This window comes from Amaranthus tricolor, chromosome 17 (assembly GCF_026212465.1).
Source record: "Amaranthus tricolor cultivar Red isolate AtriRed21 chromosome 17, ASM2621246v1, whole genome shotgun sequence".
Lineage (NCBI taxonomy): Eukaryota > Viridiplantae > Streptophyta > Magnoliopsida > Caryophyllales > Amaranthaceae > Amaranthus > Amaranthus tricolor.
Window position 1 is genome coordinate 20,268,402 of NC_080063.1, and position 16,752 is coordinate 20,285,153.

General features: G+C 33.7%; 2 protein-coding genes across 3 annotated transcripts; one reads left to right on the forward strand and one right to left on the reverse strand.

Annotated features, from left to right (window-relative positions):
* Positions 1–1,787: 1,787 nt before the first annotated feature.
* On the reverse strand, positions 1,788–12,851 carry LOC130804016 (uncharacterized). Its single transcript, XM_057668304.1, has 13 exons — positions 12,719–12,851; positions 12,557–12,624; positions 9,999–10,080; positions 9,018–9,101; positions 8,769–8,808; positions 7,939–7,984; positions 6,958–7,016; positions 4,049–4,116; positions 3,637–3,720; positions 3,382–3,483; positions 3,227–3,294; positions 2,745–2,851; positions 1,788–2,149 (listed from the first exon to the last, which is right to left on the reverse strand). Exons 1-12 carry the CDS (start codon positions 12,772–12,774, stop codon positions 2,772–2,774), a joined length of 837 nt encoding a protein of 278 aa, XP_057524287.1. The 5' UTR covers positions 12,775–12,851; the 3' UTR covers positions 1,788–2,149; positions 2,745–2,771.
* A 2,287-nt stretch (positions 12,852–15,138) lies between these two features.
* On the forward strand, positions 15,139–16,123 carry LOC130804265 (uncharacterized). Of its 2 annotated transcripts, none has more exons than XM_057668648.1 (3): positions 15,139–15,356; positions 15,449–15,676; positions 15,805–16,123. In XM_057668648.1, the coding sequence occupies exons 1-3, from the start codon at positions 15,303–15,305 to the stop codon at positions 15,928–15,930; spliced, it is 408 nt and encodes a 135-aa protein (XP_057524631.1). In that variant the 5' UTR covers positions 15,139–15,302; the 3' UTR covers positions 15,931–16,123. The 2 variants fall into 2 exon arrangements, with proteins under 2 accessions (XP_057524631.1, XP_057524632.1); XM_057668649.1 differs by having other exon boundaries at positions 15,817–16,123.
* The last annotated feature ends 629 nt before the right edge of the window (positions 16,124–16,752 follow it).

Here is a 16,752-nt window from a genome sequence, read left to right on the forward strand (position 1 = left end):
AACCCCTTCGAAGCGATTTTTGTGGCTGTCGTCTTGCAGTGCAGGTAAGTACACGCAGTAACTGATTCTTGCATGCATCTTCAATCTATTTTCCTTGCGTGATAATATTATACGAACTAGGTTGAATATGATTTGCTATTTAAATACGGTTAAGTTTGTGTTACAAGTGAAAATCAGTTGTAAAGATAGTAGAGATTGAGTTCTGATATCGCGAGAGTAGAATGTTGGATTATATGAGATGGAATGGGAATGAGTCCCTTATTGATGAGATATTAAGTTGGATGTTACTGTGACTCCACTGGATTGGTACCCCAGTTGGTTTAGTTCCCGGAGGCATGGATCATCTATATATGGTCGCTGTACGGGGGTATGATCATACTTTGCCATTGGGCGCCGGCATGGCCGTCACCGCCCTTGGCTGAGGTGTTGCCATGTGGGTCTTGCAAACCCCAATATGGTGGCCTCTAGTCACAAAAGATGATACGTGGAATTAAGGAAGGAATAGAAAATGGTGAAGGCATTGAGAAGTGCACAGAAGTGAGGAATGGTTGGAGTAGATTTTTATACATTGGAGTGTCTATCTTCTCTCATCTTGTTGAATTGATTGTTGGTTGCATATATAACTTGTTGCTAGATACTGACGTGTACTGCTTGTTTCCTTGTTGACGGCTTGTCTCTGATGGCCCTGCTATGACACGTTTGGTCTACGACTTTACGTTGAGCAGCAGGGACGTCGTAGATAGGTCTTGCAGGTTTTGGAGTTTCCTTGCATTGCATATGGGGGGGGAAATCGAGTGAGAACCTTGACGCGTGCCCTGTTCGAACCATTTTTGACGCTACATGTGTTTTCGAATTGAAAGTGTATATGTTTTGGTTGAGGCATGAATCCTCCTTTTGATGTAATTCGTTCCGCTGCAAAGATTTATATCGTTTTATATTTTGTTATAGTATCTTGAATGGCTTGTACAGTGGATTATCTTTTTGCTTGGAAAACCCAAGCGTTTACATGGGAACCACGATCCATGCTTAGCATGTCGACAGAGGTTTTGGCGATGACCTTTCCGCCGTGATTCTGTTACGAGGCCATTGATGCCTCTTCATTATGATGATTTATCGTTTGTCTAAATCTTCGGCGCGTCAAATTTCAAGGCAGATGCTGCCGAAATTTCCGTAGGACTTTGTTTGGAAGTTTTCAAACGTCATCTTTCTTTTTCCTATTTAAATAATTATTTATTTCCACAAGTGACACCCCTGAAGGGTCTGAAATTCAGGGGTGTTACAACACCCTTTTAAGTTGGTATTATTCATGATTAATTAATAATTAGTATTATTATAAAAAAACTAACAAAAAATTATATTATTCACAATAATTTTTCCTAAAAATTAGGAATACATAAACAAAAAGCCTCCGGAATCATATTTACTGTTACAGGTACAGTTCAAAATATCATTTCCACCTGGTAATGCAACCACGCGCCTACCTGCACGTGCTATTCGAATAGACACGTGGTGCACCATTTAGCTACCACAATCAACAAAATCACACCTCTGACCTCACATCTGACATTAGCAAGCAACAAGCAAACGATGAGAGACTCTCAGAGGGAGAAACATTTTTTTTTTTTTCCTTTCCCATTTCTCTTCTCTCCTCTTTTTTTAAATTTTGGATACAAAACAAAGCAAGTAGGCCTCTGTTTTCGTCTCTTGTACTTTCTTTTATGCCAAATTTACAAGATCTCCGTACTCCCTCCACTCCCATCCTCTAAGCTAGCATCACCCACCAAAAATACTGTCAAAATTTGCTTTATTCAAATTGTAATTAAATTTGCAATTTAAAACAATGCAAATGTAACTTTCCTACCTCAATTTTTACTTTTACCATCTGATAAAACTTGAGGAAGAATAGTAGACTAGAGTGATGTTTAATGAACAGGATCAAGTACATGCAAATTAGTTCCAAATACCAATTACAATCACTATAAATGGCAATAAATAAAACCAAATATGTACAAAGTCCGTCCAACATAGATTGTGTCCAGCCTCATTTTAATTATAATCAACATAAAGGGATGAAGAAAACTTTATCTGAAGATTGTCATCTTTAGTGAACCATGGCCGTGAATTGCTTTGCATGAACAAGAAAAAGTGCCTGCTCACCACAAAAATATAGATTAGAATGACTTACATATACAGATTTAACAACAACGTCAAAATTTTAATTTCAAAAGAAATCAAAAAAAATCATTGATGAATAATAATATTTAAGCATTCTGGAAAAGATATATATCTCAAAGTTGGCCCACAAGGATCTATAAATCCACGTCCACCAGGATAACAAGGGGTCGTTGATGATCACATCAGCTTTTAACGTTAACACAAGGACAAAACTATAAATTGGGATTGGGACCATTACTGACGTCCCATGATCACATATCACAATGCCACGCTAATCTATATTTTATGTTAACCATCACCCATTGTTTAGAAATGAACTGTGCAATTACTTTTATAATGACTAAGCCCACTATAAAAATAAAAATAAAATAAAATAACATAGTAGGCCCTCCAAGTATCCAATCGAGACTAATAAGAAAATGGTTTCCGTGTCTTGTTCTGCATTACATGAGTACTAATCAAAACATTTGGTTTGGATATGAGAAGAGATGAGAGTCCAATATTTACATTTTACAGCTACACAGATGTGCGGGTAACCTTGAGTTTCGTAACACTAGTTGTAAACTTACAGAATATTAAACGCTGCAACAGCAACATCACGGAAACATTCCCTCCAAAAACTCATCAAAAGTTTCATTGTCATCGTGATCAGCTCCTACAGCTAAGGCCCTTTTCCCTGTCAGTGTAGCATAAATAGAAAAAATTAGTATCCCTGCACAGCGACTGAAAAAAATTATAACATCTCTGCCTCTGCCTGCATACAGTGCAGCAAAACTGCGGAAGACTTTACAAAACACTTAAGGAAAATAGTTTAGTATGAACTCCTGGTTTACTAGTTGCTCAAGGTTCTATTCACTGTATTTTATCCGTATTGAATTTTGAGTAGATAACGAATACTATTTACGTGCATAAAAACATTTTTATACCCGTCAAAAGTCACTTTTAATTTAAGGTAGGGTATGAAAAAATCAGCGACCATGAGATCGCAACACCCAACCAAAACTACGGACAAACATGAGGTAACATTCAACGAAGACAACAGGTCTAGAACCTTTTTTCTTTCCGCCTCTGCTTCCATCAGCCTCTTCGTCAGTAGTATCACCATCACTAGATCTTTTCCTGGAATCAAATTATATATACATAAATAGTGAGATCTCAGAAGAGAGCATACTACTTAAATCAAAAATTATAGAGAAACATCATTACCTCCGTCTCTTCGAGGTTTCCTTATCCCCATGTTCCGACTTAGTTCTGCTTCTGGCAATGCTCTTATCTTCATCATCCAACTCCTCATCAATTCGTGTTTTTCTAAAAAGACAAAGAGACTGCATCAGTAACCCTAATACTGAACAAGGCATAAATCATCAAATTGGTTAATCCAATTGTGCATCTCATCTCATAAATCAGTTTTATAAAAATAGATAAAATCTGAATAGTCAATAGCAGTTTTTTCTATAATACCTGTTTTTCTTAGAATCCTCTCTCTGTTGGCTTTCCATCAACTTTCTTTCTCTATTTCTTTTAAAGTGTAGTTTTTCTGCACACCTATATAGGAGCAGTCACTCATAAATAACCGAGGTTGTCTTAGTTCGTAGAATGCAAGGTACAGCCGTACAAACAATTTTATCTAAACGAGCTGGTATAAACATCCAGTACAGCCGTCAACCACCCATAGGCAACCACACAGCCCAATTTCTCCCTTTGCATTATAACATAGAAGTACAGTGATAAGCACAACCGAATCAAAAGACTATAAAAGGCACAACCAGTTCATTATGTACAGATTCATCAATATAACATTTGCAAACCAAGTTCTATGCACGACTCACATCTACAGTGAAAATAGTAAGCATCCACCAGAGAAGTCACTAACCTCTCACATACCACCAGTTTGACAAGAGCTTGCTTGTTTTCTCCTGCTTCAAAATAAGAAAAGTTCACCTGAAACACAAGTAAATAGATTATAAAATAAATGCAAGAACATTTTCGGTCTTAATCCCAAAATAGTGAATCTGCTGTATGAACCATAAATCAGTCCTAGTAGTCTAACTCTACCTACCATGCATATCCCCTTCGACCATTCTGCCCCAAATACTCATCACTCAAGCCAGATTCACAAATAACTAAGGATCTACAAACGAGGTAAGCAGACTAACCTAAGACTTGCTGAATACGACGACGCAAAACACTTACTGAACCAAGACTTGGGGCATATTCTTTCAAACTTAATTCAAGTTCTAGTAGATCCCATTGATTCAGAGCTCACAAATTTTACTCACATTTTCACTTCACAAGTTTTCCTTTAATCTACTTTAGCTTGAATTTGATCAGCTAAAAAGCCCAGTTTGGTTCAATTTTATTTAGTTCGGTTTAGTTCAATTGAAATATAGTGAGGAGAACAGCCCTTTACTTGTACAATAGTACATGATATATAGTGAGGAGTACAGGTTATAGTAATCAAGATTAAAATAAACAATAAAATAGGTATACGAGACAAAGCTCTTAGTTGCAACACATACCATAATCAAGATCATTTGACCTTCAAAACAATTGACACAATATACAAGTGTATCAAATTATATTCATCTTTCCAAATACCAACAAAGATAAACAAGACACCAGGTATGCCCAATAAACCAAAGCACCCGTTATGCATGTGAAAAAGTATGACTACGTATAGAAAAAACACTTCCGCAAAGCAATCAAATGAATACTGATGAAAATTAACAGTCACCTAGTTGCGAACCAACCATGAGTGCGCTAGTCTATAGATCATTTACACTACGTAATTCAAATAAAAGAGTTATTCCTCAAATTTCAAACCCTTGAATAATCCTATAGGTTGGACATGATATATTTGATATTATAAACTCTATGCAACTTGATTTAACCATAATGCTTCCTCTAAACATTTCGAAGGTAATTCTTACATTTGTTATTATTGGAATCCATCATGCTTGAGAACAAGCTCAAACTTTATGACTTCATAGAAAAAAAGGGGGTGTGCACTGCCATGTGTGATTGAAGGTAATCAGGAATGGGGAAGGGACCAGTTCTACAAAATTCCTGTTGTTTCTGTTCTATATTGTTCCTAGTCCCTTTCTCCAACTTTTCTGAAAGAAATTACCAACAAACTTCTCTTCTGGAATCCCCTCACCCGCCATGGGCTCATTCTTCTCACCACTAAGACCACCCTTTGATTGTCAGCACACCCTGACTACCATTGACCGCCTACCTCTTATCATCCCACCAAGTACCAACAGGATGACATTTCCGCCCACCATTTGACCCTCACCGCCAAGATCTGAACTAATAGCCTGACCACCAGCAACAAATGTAAACACCTCAGCCCCCCCGGCCACCACCACCACCGGAACGCTGCAACTAGGTGGCAAAGGTGGTAGTGCAGTTGAACAGTGGGCCCAAACAACAAAGATAAGGGCTCAAATAATAACACTCTAAAACATGACCGTGTTGATCATAAAATAAGTAAAGACATGTTCAAGCACAATTGTTCAAAGCAAACATATCAAATCCAAAAGCGATATAAATATTCCATCCTAGGGCTCACTTTCTAAATTAGAAGAAATGATTTCAATTGTGCATAAGGGAAATCCGTCACTTCTTCATAAACCCTATCTGATTATTTTGATTTTGTTGTCCACTCTCAAAGGCTGAAACAAGTCGAAGCAACACACTCACGTAGAAAGGTGAGAGGATTTGAATTGCTCACTTGGTCACACACAAGCAAACTCAAATCACAATTGAACAACAGTTCGATGCAATTTATAACATCATTGAATAGCATTTATTATCTCCTAAAACTGTTTTTTATTCATGAGATGTGTGGGTTTATACAAGACTCAACCACCTAAGCAAAACATAACTCAAATGACAAAAGTAATAGTGTACGGTGGTTCATCAACTCCATGATAATAAATTTCTAGTCTAACTATAATTCTAATCAAAAACTTGTAACGAACAAAACTGACGAAAAATGCCAACTCAGTGTGGATTCTGTCTAAAATTGCAGTGCTGCTTGTTGCTTGGCGATGACTTGTCGCTTGGACAGCTCCGACTTATTGCATGATGTGCCTCAACAAACTAGTTAATCACTTCTCTTCCTAGTTTCAGTCCCTCCTCGTATCCAATCATCCTCTAGCTTGTCCCTATGAATCATATGATAAGCCTTCAAACAGCCCTCTCTAGAGAGTCTTCCCTTAACCAATGCATGTCATGCACCTGGTTCATACACAGTGCACCTGCAATGGTGCATAGTGCATACTGCACATTGCTAAGCACACGAAAAAAAAATTCTTCCTTCAAACCTATAATACACAATTTTTCCTTTTTATGTTGTCCGCAACAAACCTATTTTAGCAAGTTTGCACTTACTTTTTAACTCCAATTATCCAATATTGGACTGTAGTACCCAATTTATTTTCCTCTCCACACTTTTACTTTCCTATAAACTTGTGCCTTGTTTTATGTAGCCCTTAAAATGAGACAAAGAGAGTAGCTTATCAAATTCCTAATATCAATAATCCTTATGTCAAAGCTATCACAGTACCACCAAATGCACTAACATACATGATGCACATTAGAAGGCTAAGATAACACATAGTTGAATCATAGGGAGTTTAGAAAAACTTAGGGTGCCTAAAAATCCCACTCATCAAATCTAACAATGATTTCAAAAAAGGTTCTAACATTATGAAAGGGTCTTCAAACAAAAATAATTTAGTGAAGAACCAATAATCTACTAACCAATAAAGTGATTACCTCAAAGCTAGCCAATCCAGTTTTTTCTTCACAATGCTTGTTACCACAAATGAACTGCCCTGACAAACAAGAAACCTAATTACTTCCAGCAACACCAGTGAGGTGACTAATTCCTTATACACACTTCCTTAAGCATCAAAGTTCACTACGTTAAATTTGTGTCAAGTCACTCACATACACAAAACATGGTAAAAGAAGCCTTTTACAAATAATCTATTCCCAATATAACCTTATAGTTATAGCCAATATAAAAACAACTTGGCACACCCACTAACATGATACTAGACAAACATACAAACCAACAGACAGAAAATTTACAATATAGATCATCCTATCTATATGCTATTAAATAAATAAATCGCATAGAACTTCAATGTACAAGCAGCCAGAACAAGTTCGAAAATAAAAAACTGTTTTTTCAGTGCACTTCAAATCAAATGCTATGCATTTCTAAGCATTTGAGCAGGTGCACAGTAGGCCTCAGCACGACAAGGCCTAGGCACGCCTTCTTTTGGTATACACAGATACAAAGTCAAATGTTGCATAAAATCTTCATAGAAAACATAGTGGCCATTGATTTGAAATGGATAGCTGTTGTAGCAGTGTCTCGCTCATTGATTGTGCAACCGCAGTGCAATAGCTAAAGTGTGCAAATTGGCCATATAGTAAAGCCTAAACCATGCTTCACAGAAAGTGTACTATATTATTTGGAAAAACTTTGTCAATGATTAAAACAAGAGTTTTTCTTCATTGCTCAAGATACTCTGGACCATATGTTTTAACCTTCTCAGCACTCGGTATTTGTTAGGCCCTTGCCGGTTGTCACCCAGAAAAAAAAGAGAAGACTGAAGACCACATTTCACCACTTTAGAACAGAATATCAAAAATCTAAGCTAGAACAATGTTCAGCATGCTAATTTAAATTTATGCTAAAACATAATGAAAGTCCAACAATCACCAGCATGTCCATAGTAAAGTTACCTTTTCCAGATATAACTTCTTTTTCTGTTCTCCACCTCAAGCCAATCTGTGAAAGAGGATGATAAGTAATTAGGAATGGCAATGGATTACTCCGACTTTGCTCCGGATTTTAGTCGAACTTTTTTTTCAGTCCACCTCCACTCGGAGTCGGATTATGCATACTTTAAGTTTGCCCCGACTCGGACTCTCGGACCTCCAACGGAGTCGGATACTGAGTCGGATTATTATCAAACTTTATCGTTGTGATGTTGTACTAATGATTTAAAGCATACGAAGTTAACAAAATATATTTTTCAAATACAATTTAACAAAAAAATATGTACTTTGAATTAAAGTTTAACATGAAAAATATTCCTAATATTATAATTTAACAAAATTTTCTCGCATTTTGATTTGACGTATTTTATTTCTCTTGATCTGATTTGTCGTATCTTGATTGATTGATCTAAATAAAAATACCAAGTAGTTTTTCAAAATCGAAAATTACGATTAGTATGAGAGAGAGCTTGAATTAGTCACGTCTAGAGTTTTAAAGGAAACAAAATATTGGGTTAAAAGTCAAAATCAAAATCGGATTTCCTTCAGGGTTGGAGTCGGGTCGGAGGGTCGGATTTTTAATAAAGTCCAACTCCGGTCCGTTTCTAACTCGGATTCGGATCGTGAAGTCGGAGTTGGAGTCGGATAACCTTTTCCTCGGACGCGAATCGAATTATTTTCCTTGGATCGAGTCGGACTAGGGTCGGATTTGGACTGAATTGCCATCACTATAAGTAATCATTACTCCTCAACCTTGCCAAATAGATGCACACCAAAATAGCTAATTTAAGTACCTTTCCACTCTTGTATTTTGACATATCAGCTATGCAATATCTGCATTGAGTCAAGGCTTCGAACAAGCAACAACCATTATAAAATGCAGCAACATGTTAAATCCAAACAAACAAAACTTGAGACTACTTGAGGCAAAAGAAACAAGAGAACTTAAATGTGAAAAAAAAAAAACTTCAACCAAAGAAATCTCAAACTATTTTGATGATCAGCTGAATGGAACAAACAGTTGGTAAAGCCACGAAGGATACTCTTTAAAGAGCTTATCATAATAACGCTTGACTAGCCTTTGCTCCCATGATGGGTCCAAATCATCTTCTTCAGTGCGAATGAACCTTAAAATAAAAAGCACGGGTAGTACTAAGAGAAATAGGAGTTGTGCCAGAGACAAATTAACCAGAGCTTTGAACAGGTATTGATTATAGACTTGTAAAATTGTGCTATTTGGCATAAAGAGAACCTCAGTAAACAACTGAATAGCCTAAGGAACAGGCAGCCACTTAATAACAAAATCACATCATAGCCACTTAAAAGTATAAAAATTACATCATAAATTCATAAAAAATTATAAAACATATAACGATAAAGAGCTAAGAGTACACGCGAATAGTGTTCATTGTTTTAGAACTATATCCCTATGGCACAAAATGTAACACGTTATCCATAGAGAACATTTGCACAATACGATATAATTGAAGATGCATACAGTTCTTTTTTAGAACACTAATAATGCAGTAATTAAATGTATAAAGAAAGTTCCTTTTGAACAATCTTATTTAGATTCAAAAAAGAATGTAAATTAGGTGCTGATTAGGGAACGATTGAAACGAATAGAAAAGTTGCCTTAAATCCCCCTTATTTTAAGGTGTAATAATGCGGTAATTAAACGTACAAGAAAAATAATATTGATAGCAGAATTCTTAACATAGGAATATAGGTGGGAAAATAATGATAGGAAGCACAGCAGTTGCTCCTTTAGATGTTTTCAAATGATGATTACAAACACAAAAAAGTACTTCCATAATACATTACAAAACAATTGTAAATAATCCCAACTTAGTTTAGTAGAAAACATCACTATAACCAAATTTAGATTTGAAATACAAAGACTTCACGATTGCACTTAGAAGAGCTTCCTCAATGTTTAATGACATATTCACATTGAGTTGCAAAAGATGAATCATTAAACTAGCAATATAAAAAAGACATCAAATTTAACAAATAACACATACCGGTATCCTTCTTTGAGGGTGTCTTGGTCGGTTTTGATAGGTAACTTTGTGTTGGAGGGCCTTTCTTTCCCATAGTACTTGACTATAAAATGAAAATATAAAAAAAATAAACTGTATGCATTTTCAGAAAATAAATTCCACACCTTTTCAATGTGGAAAAGAACAATGGTAATATCATATATATTCCTCCACCTTTAAGAAAATTCCCAAATACTACTTAGGCTGTCCTTTAGAGATTGGCTCATTACTATTCTATGAAATATTGGACCATGTTGGGAGAGATATAGCAGGATGACTAATCTAGAAGAACCTTTGATTAATTCCTATAACATATAACTTAGAATAACCTATCTCCCCAGTAAGGAATTAACACACTCAACTTTTGTTAATTGAACAAAGAAATGCCTACCAATCATTGCCTCCCTTTAAAAGGATACTTACATGATTTGGTGTTATCCTATCAATTGAAATAGTAGCGTAGTAGACCCTTAATCCCAACATGACAATCATGTATGCATGTACTCCATGGAGTAATATAAAAGGTTTTGGCCCTAGCCCTTATGTCATGGACATTGTCAAGGCATATTAATTTAATGATGAAGTTGGAGAAAATGTTAGGTATTGCCCTTTGAGTGAGGCAAGGTTTGGGATGAAAATATGGTATTATTCCATTTAGTTTGGCTACTTTTTGTTTTGGTGATATGACCACCTTCGTTAGAGCTGAGCTTTTCTATCTGATGATCGATATTCGATTCGAATCTTAGGATATTCGATTCAAAATTATAATTCAAATTGCATATCTGATTTTTATCCTAAGATTAGAAATTATGATTCAAATTGCACATCCGATTTAAAAATTCAGACATCGAACACAAATTCGGATATCAATTTTTTGAGATTAGGATATCCAAATATCTGACATTTTTAAATTGTTGAATATGGGATATCGGATATACGCAATACATTGATAGTCAAATATCGGATATTCGCATATTATAAGTAAATTCAAATATCCGAAATTAATAAAAATATAACTATATTTTAAAAAAACATTTTGACTAAAAATGATGGTTCCAAGCGAAGAAGAGCATACAAGTGTAACATTGAATAACGAAGGGGAAAAAATCAAAATGTTGCCGGCACTTTAACATTCATAGTTCAAGACAAAATGTAATCAATATAATTGCTTGTTAAACTTCAAATACACTTTTCTGGTCATGCATGTCTACCACTGACATAAACTTACCTTCAATCAAAAGTCAAAACTCAACCACAACCAAAAGCCAAACATGATAACCATCTAATATTCAAAATACAGCAGCTTATCCGCTTTTCAATGGCAACATGAAAAGAGGAGGGGAAGAGAAAAAAAACAAGCATTTCCATTGTTTGAATCGAAATGACAGGATTTGATGTGTTCATATTATTTAGGCAATCAAAAATCATAATCATCGAAAGGGAGTGTATATATTTTTACGGTAATATATCTTCATTCAAAAATGCAGAAACAGTCATGATTGCGGCAACAGAATAATGATGCGATAATGGAAGTGATGCGATTATCGTTATGCCTAAATATCGATAAAAATATGAAATAGAAATACTCCTTGATATGGCCCAAAATGTGGTGTAACTGGTGTTTTCCACTTTTACAACGTGGGTTATATCGGTTCATTTTTTTTTAACCTTTACAATGTGGCCAATGCGTTGCGGCCTTGTTTTGCACTATGCTTCCTACTTAAACTTACACTAACAACGTGAAACAGAGTTTAAGCTCCTTTATTTCATCTTTGAAATTCAATTTCCCTAACCAAATAGGCTGTAAAGGTGCATCAAATGAAAATGGAAAGGAACATTCTAAATGCAAGCAACACTTTAAACTGAACTAGTATTTGATGACAGAAAATATGCAATTCATGACACAAGAAAACCATAGGAGGTAAAACTAAAGATATCATCATCGCCTCCACAAACTTGACCAAAAATTAAAAAAAAAAGCTTCTCATTAAGAACAAGGATCACATACGGTTGGCTAGATCAAACCAATACTGTATGAATGATTGTAGCCCCCATCCTCCTCGGTGGAGGGGACTGTTCATCATCCAGTTACTATAGGACACCAGGAGATGCAAGTAAACAGCTTCTTACTAGCACGTATCATGGTGTCCAAGCCCTATACAACAACAATAAATATAAACCCCTATACAAAAACAATGAATATACATGGCCCTATTCCTAGCATATATAAGAGTAGGGCACTTAATTTATGCCAAATTATTATGAACTAGCCTGGAAAATGGAAAACACCCATAGACACAGTCAGAGAGCATGTTTTAAAGAGCTATAAGATGAGAACACCTTCCTGCATAGAGCATTAAACTTGTGAAAGCTAGTTTCAATCAAAGTCATTCATCGAAAATCCCAAAATTTAATCCAAATGAGGGACAAAGAAAATAAAACCTAAAACAGCATTACTTATAAAATCTCGCCTAATTTGATTAAACCCAATGAAGCACGGAAATCAAAAAGGAAAGACGAAGAGAAACAGGAAAAATTACCATAATCGTTCAAGAATTTCTTGTGTCGATCGTATGCATTGAGGCCTCTAATATGAGCTTGATAATGCCTAACATCAAATGCAGAATAAACAAAAAAGATTAAACGAAGAGAAGAAATAGAAGACGTAGTAATGGAAGTATTTAAGTGTAAAGGAAGAATACAGTTTCCTTTCTTCTTTATCGAAAATCGCCGACTTCAAAGAGCTAAAGGAAGACATTTCCGTAGCGGCGGTGGAAATGTAATGGAAACATTTGGGCACTAGTGGAACGATATTGAATGTGATGAAAAAATTGATTATTATGTAACATTTCATTTAGCTGAAATTAGCTGTGACTAATTTATTTTTAAATTATTTTTTAATATTCAACCTTTTTTTTTAATTTGCTATTAGCAACTTTTTATTTTATAATAATTTAACTTTTTAAGTTTAGTTTGTTATTAGCATGCCCTATTAGTATGCTCACAACAGCAAATTAAAAGCAAAAGTTAGTTTATTAAATAATAATACAAAGTTGCGATTATTCACACCATTATAGAATTAACTTTATGGTATAAAATCTCCATCCCTATAATTTTACCATATTTTTTCTTTTACCTCTCTTAGTTTAATTTTAATATTAATACATAAAATATATTTTCACTATTTTTTCATCTATATATTTCAACTCCTTTTCAATGTCATCAGAACATTTCAAACAATCTCACTATTTCACAATATTACAAAGCTTTTTGTTGCAATCTAAAGAGAAAATAAGAAAGTATAAAGCAATTTAAATTTAATAGTGAATATTTCATACTAATAAACCCCAATTATATTTGTCCACTTAAAATAGGAGTACATTAAATTATCAATTAACTCAAAATAAACTTAAAATATTAGCATTTTTTATTCAAAATATATCCAACTATTTCTCATTTACTAAAAAACACAATTTGTATTATTGTTATTAAAGATGATTTTCTCAAAATTAATATACACGACTATCAATTATTTATATTATTGATAGTTGGGTGCTTAGTGGATGGAAGATAGCTAGATTTATCAACATCAATTTTTCATCGGACAATTGTTATATTGATTTTTTTTTTTGGAAATAATATGAAATAAATTTGATAATTGTCCTCTTTTGACAAAAGTTTTTTGGAAAACTTTTTAATTGCCTTGTATTGATTAATGTAGTAGTAAAAAAAATTTACTTTTGATGAATGATTTTGAGGTTATTAAATTATTTACATGGAGGTAATTAAAATGTTTACATTTAGGCAAAATCAACATTAGCATAGGTTTTATTGATAAGTACATTCTACTTTAAGACTTGATGAGTTATTCAATAAAGAACAAGAACATCTTACAAAGGATATAATATTCACTCCTTTAGATAGAATAAATGCAAAAAATATAAAATATCAGAGGTGGGTAGGATTTTAAAGAGAATAAAACTAAAAAGAGAATAAAATTAAAAAGACAATAATAAAGCTAGATGGTATACTTATTCAGGTATGAGGATGCATATGGACAATTGAAACAACTTAGCTAATTAGTCGGTTACCATTAGAAAATCAATAATCTAAGTGACTAATAATTTAGATTATTCAAGTTTTATAAAAAATTGAGATTATTAAGGGATATTTTTTCTTAGTTATTTTGATGCATTCCTATTTATTTATTATAATTTCTTATCATCATCATCATCATCATCATCATATCTAATATATCTCGTTTAAGGAATTATGATCAGGGTCTAAAGAAGGAAGGAAGATGACAACTCACACTTATAAAGAAGAATGCGGCCGAAAAGTCCCTCGGCACAAGAACAAAAATCATACAATTTATCAAAAATATTAGAAAATTCTACGTGTCATCATACAATTTATTAAAAAGATTGGAAAATTTTACGTGTTATCTTTATAGAGCCCACAAGGGAGGGATGAAATGATTGGAAAATTTCACGTGTGACGTGTCATCTTTGTAGACGTACTTATAGTTATTGTTACCATGTAAAGTAGTGTTATTATCATTGCATCATATTCAAGCTATTGTCTCATTTAATTACTTTTGACACTATTTATTAATTGAATTTTTGTTTGATTTCTTTCAATGAAAAGATCATTATATATTAACTTTTTAGAATTTTTAATTATGCACATTTAAATATATTAATGATAAAATTACTGCATTCACAAATATGTTAAATCAAATGATACCATTAAGGTGAATAAAAGAGATTAACTCATAAGCGGTGCGACCAATCAAACTAAGGCTTGATAATAATAATAATAATAATAATAATAATTGGAACTGAAATTGGAATGGAGCCTTAAATTAATTCGAAACTGAAAATAAATCCAATAAGAACCGACCCATACACAAAACATGTCCTGACATGTATTATTATTATTATTATTATTATTATTATTATTATTATTATTAGAATAGAATGGGATTAATCAGCTCCTAACGTGGCCACATAAGAAGGAAGTTAGCTGTCCTATTTATGACACGTGTCCATTGAACTCTTTATTTTATTTATTTATTTATCAGCCTGGAGTCACTTAGCGTAGATATATATGTTTAGCTAATTGTGTGTGTTTGTGTTTGTGTTTGTGTTAGTTGGTAATTTTGTGATCGATCAGTTTGGAGGCAGAAGCAATAATAAACGGTGATCATCATCTTGCGACTTGTAGGAGTATATTATTAATCGATCGTCCATATATAGCCAGGCTGCTGATCAAATACTAATCTATATGGCAGTGACACAAGAGCCTATTCTATCTAGGCTTGATCGCCTTGATAATCTGGTATCTATTTACAACATTATTAATAATTGTATTGTTTTAGCTATTGGATGATTGAGAATCGAAACTAAAATTGTTTGATTATTACTTGTTAGATGAGGCATATGGAGGAGATGGTAAGAGGATCCAAAAGGTCTACAAAGAGTTCATCGCCAACACCATCCACACCCAGCTCAACTGCAAGTGCTACTGATGGCGTCGCTTCTTCCTTTGATTTCTCACCAAGGAGCGCCTGCCGCCCCATTGTTGATGTTATCGTCGAGACTGAGCATAAAGGAACCCTCCTTGATAGGCTTGCGCTCATGGAAGATCGTTTTCTCAAGGTATACTAATTTCACGTGGTATTAATTCTTTAGTTTAATTTCATGATTTATTACTAATACCCAAGTCTAGTGCTACTAATTATTAGATGCATGATCCAATAATGGTACATAATTAATTAAAGGGTCAGATGTGTATGCAGCTGAAGGGAGAGTTGGAAGCACAGAAAGCAGATAAACAGCTACACAAGTCTGCTCCTAAGAACAAGAGTAAGGGATTCAAGCAATTTGTCAAATCATGTGTTAAAGGGAAATAATAATACCAAGGACAAATGACACAAACTACAATTTCATACCTCAGCGAGAAGACTCTCTATTACTATTAATTTTTACTACTTAATCATTAATTAGTCCTATATTAGTGTAACAAAGAAACATACATCCATGTATATATATATATCATCTGGGATTTGTCTACTTATCCTTTTAAAAAAAAAATTTATTTAGCGAGTCCCTAAACTATAGCATTTTGTGTACGTTGCTGCTTTGATCTTTTTTGTGTGCTAACTGCTGGAACATGAGTGAAAGCTATATAATTTTAAATAAATAGTACGAATTGTACCTGTACGGCTGTACATATGCACTACAGCCTACACAACACTAATCGACTACAAATATTTTTTTTTTTTTGTAATTCCTATTAAACTATGTTATGCTTTAATTAAATAATGTTATAATTTCAACTAACCAATGTGAAACTTCAACTACATTATTTTATAACCCCATTAAAAATAATAGAACCTACCCTAAAACTACATCATTAATATCAATAAAATTTGGTTATTCTTCAAATATACGAATTTATAAGTATAATTGTCTTTATTCTATATTTTCAAATAGTAGATATTATCTTTTTCAAAGCTTAATTTAAGAAAATCAGAAGAATCATAATTGCTTTTATTATCTTTGAATAAAAGATTTCACATTCGTAATTGCAATAATTTTCTAACTAATAAAATGTTACTTTAAAAATATTATTGTTGTTTTCAATTTGAGATATATTTGAATAACAATCGAATTCAAACATTAAATCTTTTATTGTAAAATAAAAGATGAAAAAATTGAATAAAAGATGAAAA

Excerpts from the sequence above, each read along its gene's own strand:
- LOC130804016 (XM_057668304.1), bottom strand. The coding sequence starts at position 12,774 with ATGTCTTCCTTTAGCTCTTTGAAGTCGGCGATTTTCGATAAAGAAGAA. Across the intron at positions 12,625-12,718 it reads GATAAAGAAGAAAGGAAACT|GCATTATCAAGCTCATATTA; the intron begins GTATTCTTCCTT and ends ATTTGATGTTAG. Across the intron at positions 3,295-3,381 it reads GAAACCTCGAAGAGACGGAG|GAAAAGATCTAGTGATGGTG; the intron begins GTAATGATGTTT and ends ATTTGATTCCAG.
- LOC130804265 (XM_057668648.1), top strand. The coding sequence starts at position 15,303 with ATGGCAGTGACACAAGAGCCTATTCTATCTAGGCTTGATCGCCTTGAT. Across the intron at positions 15,357-15,448 it reads TTGATCGCCTTGATAATCTG|ATGAGGCATATGGAGGAGAT; the intron begins GTATCTATTTAC and ends ATTACTTGTTAG. Across the intron at positions 15,677-15,804 it reads TGGAAGATCGTTTTCTCAAG|ATGTGTATGCAGCTGAAGGG; the intron begins GTATACTAATTT and ends TTAAAGGGTCAG.